Source organism: Scophthalmus maximus, chromosome 12, assembly GCF_022379125.1.
Source record: "Scophthalmus maximus strain ysfricsl-2021 chromosome 12, ASM2237912v1, whole genome shotgun sequence".
Lineage (NCBI taxonomy): Eukaryota > Metazoa > Chordata > Actinopteri > Pleuronectiformes > Scophthalmidae > Scophthalmus > Scophthalmus maximus.
The window spans coordinates 18020001-18031265 of NC_061526.1; the positions used below are offsets into that span (position 1 = coordinate 18020001).

Sequence of the window (11265 nt, forward strand, 5' to 3'; positions counted from 1 at the left end):
CCAACATATGATCAGAGAAAAAAGGCCCATTCACTTCAACTGGGAAAACAGCTCAGTGCATTTGAGTTTGTTAGTTTCTAGAAGTGAAAGTTTGATCCGGTACGGTGAGACGATGATATGACGACATGATGATATGATGAGGAATATTCTCAACCAGTGATCCTTTGTGCGTTTTCTTTTCTCAGATGCTGATTGGTCGGCGGCAATTACCGGTCGGTCACTAGGTCGCAGCTGTCAGTCAAGACTAACATGGAGCGAGAGGGCTCATTTAGGAGGTAAGCACACACACACTCGCGCACACACACACACACACATTCCTCAATGACCTCATTCATTCTTTCATTCATTCAAACTTCCCCCTTATCCTCCTTTGTTTAGTAATTAGACCACAGGTTTTTTCCCTCTCTCAACTCTTCCTGTTGTTTCGGAGCGTAAAAAAAAGATATATTATATATTATTAATATATTACTTTTGCGTGCTTTAATTCATGCAAATTTTGAGATTCCCTATCAATTTGCCTTTTCCCCTCAGCAGAGGGATTGTTAAGTTATTGTTGTTGTTGTTTTGTCCTGCTCCGCATCATCATCCAAACTGTTCACTGAAATGCGTGTAGTTTCAGTGATGCAAAGGTACAACAACTCTCCAAGTGTGTGTGTGTGTGTGTGTGTGTGTGTGTGTGTGTGTGTGTGTGTGAGAGAGAGAGAGAGAGACTGAGCCCAGGGATCCTGTTTCTCACACTGACCTATTTATGCAGAGCTGAACTAAGATCAGGTTGACAGACAGACCTACGACACACACACACACACACACACACACACACACACACACGCGCTCTCCTCTTCCTTGTCATATTATTCTACATGCCTCTCCATCCCCTTTTTGTTCTCTGCCCAACTCTCTGTACTTTCCACAGTTTCTTCACTTTCTTCTGCTTTGTATGTGCAGAACAGCAAACGATTCCAAAGCAGATGGTAAGACCAGACAAAATCAATATGATTGATAAAGAAATATTGATCAGTGACTTAAGTCGACATGTCACAACAGCCTGGATACAGCCTCTATCTGTATTGGGCCCCACACAGAGAGGCCGAGGGGAGAAGGAAGTGGAATGTGTGTCACCTTTAGATCCTTCCCCACCCATTTGGCAGCTCTTGAACCTCAAAGGGTTCCTTTGTTCGCCTGGCACGGAAGCTCACACGGTCACATGGTCACCGACTGGCACAGACTGGCAAAGGGAGAAAGAGAGTGAGAGAAAGAGAAGTAGAAGTGTAAGAAAAGATGGCAGAGAAGAGTTTAAAAAAGAGCAAAGGTGAAAGGAACTGAGAAGTTGGAAGGAAGAACAGGAGCATGTGAATGAAGAGTTAGACAGAGGGAGACCCGTGAGGACAGAGACAATTATCTCCCTCACTGTTTTCCCCCTTTTCTTCATCCACCTCTCGTCCAGATCAGTGTGACACACACACACACACACACACACTCATGGAGTGGGGATATGTAGTTCCTTTTCTCCTAATAGAGTAAGTACAGAATGTGCATGCGTGCATTTGAAGAGGATGTTAAAGATTTTAAACAATCACAGACTTTGCTGTTTTTGTTATAATTAAATGTAATTAAGCTGCAATTTATGTTTATTTTCACAATTTAACAATCCCAGAATGCAATTCAACATCATCAAAAATCTTGTTGAAACCAATACTCCAAACGCAAATCACTGTGTTTCATAAAGAATGTTCCATATCATTTTTGTAATTTGATTATTGATTAATCGTCTAATCCTGCCAATTTATATAAAACATTTTTTTTATACATTTCCAGCACCTGACATGTTGAACACCACGTCTCCGTCTTTCTTCTTTCACACACAGGCATGTTTAGCCTTCTGTGTTCATGAGGGTCCATGCTGACATTATGTATTCCTCAGCTCTGTACCGTAACCTTCACAGTAACATAACTCACCCGAACCCTTAATCCTGCTCATAACTGAAATCTCACACTGACCATAATGTGTGAAATCAAGTCTCAACCTTCAATGTGCCCTCTGAAGAAGTGAAGAGGGGAGAAAATACCTTGACTGTCAAGGTCTGCAAAATTGAATCTACTACAATTTCCATACGATTAAAGTCCAAAGCTTCAGTAGGTTTAGTTTATTTAGAGATAAAAAAAAACACTGTTGATGTTTCTTTCGTAACCGTGGACGGACTTGCAGTCTGGAAGAACTCTGAATCATTTCTTCTCTTCCTGTGCCTCTTTGTACATTTCTCAACCCAATGATGTGTTCCTCCCTCCGCTCTCTTCTTTCTTTTCTTCTTTTCACACCTCCCCTCATCACACCTCTTCACAACTTTTACAGATGACAGTCATTTCTTTCTCATGTCGTGAGCTCAGGATGTATAGAATCAGCTAATTATCACCCCTCAATAAATGCTTCTGTTGTCAGTCAGTTAAAATTAAAAAATTTAATAATTACACTATAAAATATTATTTGATAAGAAAAATCGATGTATTTTCTCTTCGAAACATAAGATTTTTAAGCTACTATTGTGTTTGAATGATTTTGATCAACGAAAGCACATTCCACATCAGTGCTGTCCCGTCCCAATACACTTATGTGTTCTCATAATTATTTCTCCCTCTCCCTCTCTCTCTTCCTTGTGGATTTCCAGGAGTCTCCAGAGCAAGCTGAGGTTAGGCAGCAGCTCGTCCTGCAGCCTGACAGACCTCTCGGGGGGGAAGACCCCGGCGGGGGGAGGAGGTGGGGAGAAGGGAGGAACTTCTGGGGCGCTGGTGGAGGAGTGCAGCAAGGACAAGGGCACCCAGCAGAGGAGGGCCGGGGCCAACGCCACCTGGAACAGGTCGGTGTGAGAGAGAGAGAGAGAGAGAGAGACGGAGACTGACGTATGCGTCAGAGTGAGCCATGTTGGTTTACTGTATGAATGTGTAAATGTGTGTTTCTCCCCTGTTCACGTGTCCCCCCTTTAAAGCTCTGCTGCTCATGTTTACACACACACATACATGTGTTCTCTGCGTGTGTGTGTCCCTTTTGCTTTGGCAATGTCTTGTTAGAATAAGCATCACCAGAAGAAAGCTGTACTGATGCCATTATTCGTGCTACGACGAGGAACCTTTTTTTTTTTACACACACGTGCATGCACATAAGCAACAACCCATCCTGCCCTGCTTCCCTCAGGGTCCATCACTCTCTCTCTTTATCTCCACCCATCTCTCGTCCCTCTTCTTTTTAAATCTCACTCTGCCTCACAGATTCTTTTCTTCTTGGGCCTTCTCCCTCTCTCTCTCTCTCTCTCTGTTCTCTGGGTTATTTGTATTAATATGACAGACAGCAGAGACTGAAAAGCAAGAGCTCTCAGTTTGCCAGGTGGTTTGAGGGCTGCATGAACCACACGAGTTCATGCCCCTTCTGACCCTTTATGCTTTACGCTGTTTTGTTTTCTACTCTCTTTGTTTTCTTTGTGTACACTTTGCATTTAATGTCTTCAACCCAGATACACAGTTGGCTGCAGAGTGCAGAGACACGCTGCCCATGCAAGTTGGCGCTTGCTCAGGATCAGGGTTAAAGCACGTCGTGTAAATGTTGCTCGACTCCACAGATAATTGCAGAGAATTGCATTTAACACAGAATTGTGCCTCACACAGCAGCCATGTGGTGATTGAATGTTACATTACTCACACGTCTCTGTAGATACTTGTCTTCTAAATGCTTCCGCGTGTGTTTATCCGCAGCATCCACAACGCAGTGATCTCGGTTTTCCAGAGGAAGGAGCTGGGAGAAAATGAGCTCTACACTCTGAATGAAGGTGTCAGGTTGGTCCCTGCTTGTTTGAGCGGAGGTGATGTTTTCATTGGGTCTGTCTGTCTGTGTGCCGGGTTACTCAAAAGCTGCTGAACCGATTTCCAAGAAGTTGTGTGGAGGCCAAACAAGAACCCGTTAAAGTTTTGAGCAGATCCAGATAAATGGGCAGACGAGAGGAGTCACTGCTGTGTGTCTGGTGTTTAAATGCTGTGTAGCGGAGGGGACTTGACACAGGACTGTCACAACCGACCTTATCAGTGTTATCAGTGGAAAATCCCACTGCTGAAGTGTTCAGATGTCGCTGTAGCCTTTGTTTATATTGTCAACAACATATTTTCTCATTTCCTGATTCTGCTGCTGTTTAAACACTGCATGCGATCTCATTACTTCTGGTTCATAGTCAGCATTTGGGCGTATCAGAGACGGTTTGTGTGTGTGTGTGTGTGTGTTTGTGTGTGTGTGTGTGTGCATTTGCCTGTTTCTGCACGTGTACATATTCTTCATTGACTTTATTTTTTTTGTTTCGCAGGCAGCTGCTCAAGACAGAACTGGGCTCCTTCTTCACTGAGTACCTTCAGAACCAGCTGCTCACTAAAGGCATGGTCATACTGAGAGACAAGATCCGCTTCTATGAAGGTACACATGAACACACGCATAGACATAATCAACTACCCATACATGCTTTGAGAGACGGGGTACGTATGCAGGTTATGTAATTATGTCCAAAGAGTCAAGAATTTGAGATCAATCTTGGTTATCAACTAACAGGGGCTTCTGGCTGCTATGAGGACGATTCTCGGTGCCAGTGATTCAGTTCACGGAAACTCAGCTTTTATCTCAACGTGACAAAAGTCTGGCAGGGAAGAATAATAATTGACTAAATATCCAGGTGTCGAGTTAACCATTTAACTATGGGTTTGAACTGTGAGAACACGGCTTTATCTCTAAAACCATCGCACCTAGTGCAGGACATTGTTCTGCAGTAAATACCTGCACGCACAAACACACACACACACACACCCACACACCCACACACCCACACACCCACAGAGTGAAAAAGGGCGCTTGAGACACTAAAAGTATTTTGTTCTGTCTGTTGTGGTAAATGTGTGACCTTTCTTCGAAGCACCTGCCTGATGACAACACACACACACACACACACACACACACACACACACACACACACACACTGACTGTGAAAGATTTTCACAGGAACAGGAAGTGAAGCTTTACGTCAGCTACACATTATTCAGTCTGTGGGAAGATTAACAATAATATAAACCTCAGTGACTCACAGACTCTTGGCTTAACCAATTGTGTGTGTGGGTGTGTTAATGTGCAATCATTTTTTAAAGTATCCCTTCATGGAAGACATTCACACTGGCCAAATAAAGTCTGTATTTGCTTATTGGGAGCCATTAATGAAATACGTGAGTGATACCCCCAAGAAGTTTATGTTGAGCCTGTTGTTCAGTAAAATGTTCCCTACCGAATGCATGAAATGACGTCCATTTTATTGCCTCTGATTAATTCACAGTTTGATTGATATGAACTTTCTCTGCCACCGTGCTGATGCACCCGAAACGCTTCTCAAGACTAAATCTTGTTACCACTGCAGAACAACTCACAGAAAAATCAATGTGGGGAGGCAGGCCAAAAAGAAAAAAAGTAAATCACCAGGATGTCAGTTTGAACAGGCTATGAACCTTGGCAATTGTTACAATAATGTCCTTGTATAATGCAGTGCATTTCTAAAGTTATGCTGCTTCTTCTCTTGAAATTGTGCATGTGCCAGAGAGTCTTGTCGCCTTGTGTCAAACAGGTCAGAAGCTGTTGGACTCTCTGTCCGACACATGGGACTTCTTCTTCTGCGATGTTCTGTCCATGCTGCAGGCCATCTTCTATCCTGTGCAGGTACACACACCCACTTACACACTGACAACATTCTCCCGACACAACTCTCATCATGTTGACACGTGTGTGTGTGTGTGTGTGTGTGTGTGTGTGTGTGTGTCATCAGGGAAAGGAACCATCAGTGCGTCAGCTGGCTCTGCTTCACTTCAGAAACATCATCACCCTAAACCTGAAACTGGACGAGGCTCTTTCTCGACCCCGAGCCAGAGTTCCCCCCTCTATCATACAGATGCTGCTAATACTACAGGTACACACACACACACACACACACACACACACACACAAACAGCAGCACAAACATCCATGAAACAAACAAACGAGGGAAGAGATTATTTTGTGTGTGCCTGTAAAGGGATCTCACAGGAAGTCGTGTCAGCGTGAACAGAGCACAGTCGTCTTCCCATGACCCTCTGCACAAAGTGTGTGTCCGCGTGAGTGTTTGTCTTTGTGAACTACCCATGTTCACACAGTCCTTTAAGACCTGACATCTGCAGCAGAGCGCAAAAACTCAGCTCAGGTCAATTAGGAGCAGAGCTTATTAGCTAACAAAATCAATTTTGTTAAATCTAGAATCCATGTTGAGCTTACTTGAATTGCAGTGCTCGTTCCCAACAATGAAATAAAGTTGAGCCACTTTCATTTAGTTTAGTTCCTTACCCACTGTGTAGTGACGCGTTGGTGACCTTCAGCTCCTTTGGGACCAGAATGTTGTTTGCTTTTTCCTACTAAACTGTTGCTGTACTCTTTGTGCACACTACAAGTACTGGATTGGTGGGTTCAGACACTGCTGATCAAATCCCTATTTCCCTGTTTTGAGTTTTGGTTTACTCCTGTGTTGTTTTACCAGCCTGTGAGAAGAAGTTCAGATGAACAATCTGAAAAGGGAAAATCCCTGTTTTGCTTGAACTGCTCAAAACATGCAGACATGTAAACTGGTGTCAGGGGGGGGTCATAGGTCACTGCTCGAGTTCTCAGGAGGCGACGGAGAAGAGAAGGAGGTGGACAGAGACCAGGTGGACCTTTGTGTAACTGCGACATCCTCAGTCTGGACTGTTGATCAAGACCACGTGCAAGTACTTGGTATAGGCAAAGAGGCGATATTCTCCCTGTGATTTTGAGCACATTTAAATTCTCTGAACGCATGAAACAAGTGGAGCGGCCGACGAACCTTTGAGATGTTTTAACAGTAAAACAAGCATCTAAATGTTGAAGAAAGAGGAAGCATTTAAACTTTTCTTCAAAAATGTGGGTTCACCGAGTAACCCAAGCAGGTTATGTAGAAAATGTTTTTCCGCGGTGACTCTAAAATTCATCAATTTTCTTTTCTGCATTCAATATTATAATCTTTTGATCAGGTCAGGGAGAGAATTAAGTGGATTAAACGTGCTCTCAAGTATGTCTGGGTGCATGGAGTGTGAGTGTGAGTGTGAGTGTGTGTGTGTGTGTGTGTGTGTGTGTGTGTGTGTGTGTGTGTGTGTGTGTGTGTGTTGAGCTTAGTTTGGACATCATTGTAGTGACTCATTGACCCAAATCCGCTGCTCCCGGACTCAGACAGAAGGAGTTATGGTGGGAAAACAGGTTATATTTTTTGTTTTGTTTTTGTTCTGTGTACAGTTATGTACTGCAGACTCATAGTCAGACTCTTTCTGTTGGAAAGATGCATTATGAAAGCAGAGCAGCTAAGAAGCTGTAGAAGAAATTCAGCAGTGTTCACGTTGACTGTTTGCTACTTCTTTTTTCATCTGTTAGTAATTTCCCCTTTTCTCTGTTCAGTGAATTGCTGTGACGCCAATTCACTGAAGACTGTTTTCTTCATGTGGTTAGTTTCCGTGCTGTGGGCTCGAGTTTTGAAGGCTGATTGATCTCTTCTTTATAATTCTAAGACATATATAGTATGCTGTACATAACTCACATCCCTTCTTCTTTTGTTATTCATGATGACTGATTTCATAAAACATCTCCATCATGAGGGTAATTTATTTGCCACTGATCCACTTAAAAACACCGTAACATCCGATGCACAGAGGGTTTGATCCGCGCTGCAGACATGAAAGCTGCAGTGTCGGTGTTTCCTGGCGACAGTGCATGAACAATTATTTCGGTCCCATAAAACAAGAGGAACCGTCAATAAACAATAAATGGGGGTCCATATATGCGAGGGGGGGGGGGGGATGCATCCGACGTTGTGCGGGGAGAAAGGGGCCTCCTGTTTCATTAGGGAGATTGCTTGTGATTGTGCTGTGATGGCAGAAGCAGCCGCCGATAAAGGACGTTCTCTCCTCTCCTCTCTGTGAGACTGTAAAGATGAAGTGTAAGCTTTCACTATGCGAGGTCGTCTCTGTCTGTTTGATGACGACATTATTCTGAGAGTTGGAATACATCACTCTGACTGGGATGGGGAGGTTTTTGGCACCACCTGCACTGACCACCTGTTGATCTGTGTAAAGAACCAGAAATCTCCTCAAGATAATATAACATTAAGTTTTTAATGTTTTTTGTTGAGTTCATCCGTCAGGAATCGGTAGCTTGTCTGACTTAAACACGTCGTCTCTTTCCGCGACAGAAACGTGATTTGAAAATGTCTAAACTCAGCCCAAACACCCATTACCGCACAGGAAACAACGATCAGGCCAGTACACAGTTTACTTTCTTTGCGGCACGTCGCATCATCAAGTCTACATCCATTGGTCAGTCTCCTCACACAGGGGGAAACCAGTTGCGTGGGTTTGTTTCGCTTGTGTCTCTTTATCTGACCTGAGCAGTGTGGAGGATGTTTTTCTTACTAAGCATGTTTACAAATGTTTATATAAAATCTGAGATTGGGACCAAATTAACTCCACGGTGCTGTTTTCCAGCTGTTTTTTTTTTTATTATAGCATCGCGTCTCCTAGTGGCAGCTGCCACCCCGCAGTTAACTCAGCAGAGATTTGTGGCTTCTTAAAGTGTCCATTGCCACCAGCTACTATGAACTTGTGTTTCATGTGTGTGTTTGTTTGTGTGTGTGTGTGTGTGTGTTTGTTTGATGCAGGGTGTCCATGAGTCTAAGGGTGTAACCGACGACTACCTGCGGCTGGAGTCTCTCATCCAGAAAGTGGTCTCTCCCTACCTGGGAACTAATGGTTTATATTCCAGAGACGGCTCCTCCAATCCACACTGCTCCTCCTGCCTATTAGGTGTGTGTGTGTGTGTGTGTGTGTGTGTGTGTGTGAGCAGAAAATGCCCAGTGGAGGTTTTCTGTGTCATGTGTTCAAGTGTAAAGTGATCAGAGTTGAAGGGTCATCTGTCCCCTTTTCCCCTCTGTCACCCTCTGTTCAGAAAAGCGTTTGCAGCGCTCCTGGTCCTCCAAAGCAGGCGGCTCCCCCGTCGCCAAGAATCTGGTGGTGCGCTCCAAGAGCTACAACGTCCCCATGCTGACGCCTGTGGTGGAGTACGACGCCGACTCCCCCGTAGGAGGTGGCACAGGCATCAGACGGCACTCCGTCTCGGAGATGACGTCCTGCGCGGAGGAGAGCAGCTCCGTGGCCGAGTCCGGCGCCACCGGTGGCGTCAGCACTTCCAGCCTCGCCAACCCCTCCGCGGCTTCGGCAGGACGGGCTCCAGTTTCAGGTAGGACAGATCGACTGCAACTGTCAAGACTGTGGCAGTGAGCTCTTTCCGGAGGAACAGATGTTCCATATGACTTATTAAATAGTGTTTTGTAGGTGATGTGCTGAATGTCGGGCCTTTAAATTAAACGCAAGTTTGACAATGTCCAAGAAAAATCATTTTTTCTAAAGAGGACACAGTCGGGAAAAAAAGGCCCCAAAGACTTATTATCATGTTTAACGTATTCATTTGTTTAACAATACAACTTGAACTATCTTTTGTGCAGACCCTGTGAGCTCCAGCAAGGACCCCCGGCCCAGACTCCCCGAGAGCCCCGCGGGTCCCCACCTTCTCATGCCACAGTTTGCCTCCCCAGGCAAAGACACGCACTCCGCGGGTTCACCGGCGTGGGACTCCCCCTCGTCCTCCGGAGCGCTGGCTCCGGACACCAGCTCGGGGCCCAGTCCCTCGTCCAGTCCGGAGATCATGACAGACCACATCCCCGAGTCCTTGGACTCCGAGTCGGAGCAAGACGGCATCTTTCTGGACTTCTCGCGCCGCTGCTCTGTGGGGTCGACACACAGCAGGGACAGCGGCAGGCAGAGGGTGGCGTGACACACACACACACACACACACACACATTTATCTGAGGGGGATTCACTGGCATGACGCAGGGACACACTGAGCCATTACTGACATTCCTGACACCCTGTGATGCCCCCTGCTGTTGTCTGGAGACCCATAAATCATCAGGGATTCAAACGGAATTATTTTTCTAGAGATCTTTTAAAGAAACTAAGCAAGTCTATGCTCATGGTTTTGAGGTGTTCTCCCCCAGTTGGAAACATCAGCACTTCCCCCCTCTGGGAAGCTACAATCAAATCCATCACTTGACGTTCAAACTAAACTATAATTAATAAAATGATCTTAAAGTAGACGGCAGTGGTTGTTTCATGGGTTTTCTCCTTCAGAGGTGATATTATATTCCCTCATGTTCTGCATTAGTTTTCACTTGTTGTGCAAAATGAATTACCTCAGCGGTGGGATTCTTCTCCTGTTTCAGAAACATACCATTTATTCGTTGTGTTGCTCCTTACCATGACTATCTCACTGAACCACATTTTGTTTCTCACTCTCCTTGGTTCTTCTTGAGCTTCTCCTCAGTCACATTTTTGGTCGTTAGTTTTCCTTCAGCAACACCCCTTCTTCTGCTTTTTCCTCAGTCGGGCCCCTCTCACTTTATATCCATCTTGTGTACCTCGATGTTGTTGTTTTTCTATTTCACTGTGTATTGCCCTGTTGTGTTGTGTCCTTCAGTTTGTCCAAGCACTAGATGTAGCTTAGCTCAAAGAATCAGTTCCCTCAGACGATGTTCCCTTAAATACCCCGGCACATCGCAGCTCTCCTCACTTTATATCGGTAACCACTTAAAATAGCAGGTCGCAGATTGTGTAAAGATTCGTGGCGATCTGCTATTTTAAGCGTATGTTCTTCCCACCAGGGACAAACAAACCTTAAATATGAAAATCACATTCAGACCACACGCACACTTCCTGTTTCTATAGAAATTTGATGTGCGGCGTGCTGACAAATGATAGAACCAGGACAAGAAGATCAATGTGGGCTGTCAAATAAGATAATCTGGCATTTGAATCAGAGAAATGTTGAAACACAGAGATGTATTACTGTCAGTAAGGCTTGTAACTTGCTATAAACCAATGATGCCAGGTAATAGTTTTGCTTGGGTCCATGTTTCTACACTTTGCCGACACCGCCCCCTAGTGGTGTTTTTGGTCAGTGCAACGTGCGTCAGGTGTGTGAGGAGGTGGCGGGCTGCACCTGTGAGGGAGGAGGGGAGACACACACACACACACACACACACACACACACACACACACACACGAACAACTGGACACATGTAAGTTAAATGTTACACGAGTCGGTTTGCACTAAAT

At 44.8% G+C, this 11265-nt stretch overlaps 1 protein-coding gene across 3 annotated transcripts in view; it reads left to right on the forward strand.

Moving 5' to 3' along the window:
• The window catches only part of LOC118290881 (proline-rich protein 5-like), a 13600-nt gene extending 3353 nt beyond the window's left edge, over positions 1-10247 (forward strand). For 2 of the 3 annotated variants that reach the window (XM_035618627.2, XM_035618619.2), the window contains 9 exons: positions 186-275; positions 2664-2852; positions 3742-3822; positions 4341-4447; positions 5607-5725; positions 5832-5972; positions 8754-8898; positions 9041-9331; positions 9597-10247. In XM_035618627.2, the coding sequence (XP_035474520.1) occupies positions 250-275; positions 2664-2852; positions 3742-3822; positions 4341-4447; positions 5607-5725; positions 5832-5972; positions 8754-8898; positions 9041-9331; positions 9597-9925 (1428 nt within the window). In that variant the 5' untranslated portion in view covers positions 186-249 and the 3' untranslated portion in view covers positions 9926-10247. The remainder of the gene's footprint in view (positions 1-185; positions 276-2663; positions 2853-3741; positions 3823-4340; positions 4448-5606; positions 5726-5831; positions 5973-8753; positions 8899-9040; positions 9332-9596) is intronic. The other variant, XM_035618636.2, reaches the window with a different exon arrangement.
• Positions 10248-11265: the final 1018 nt, after the last annotated feature.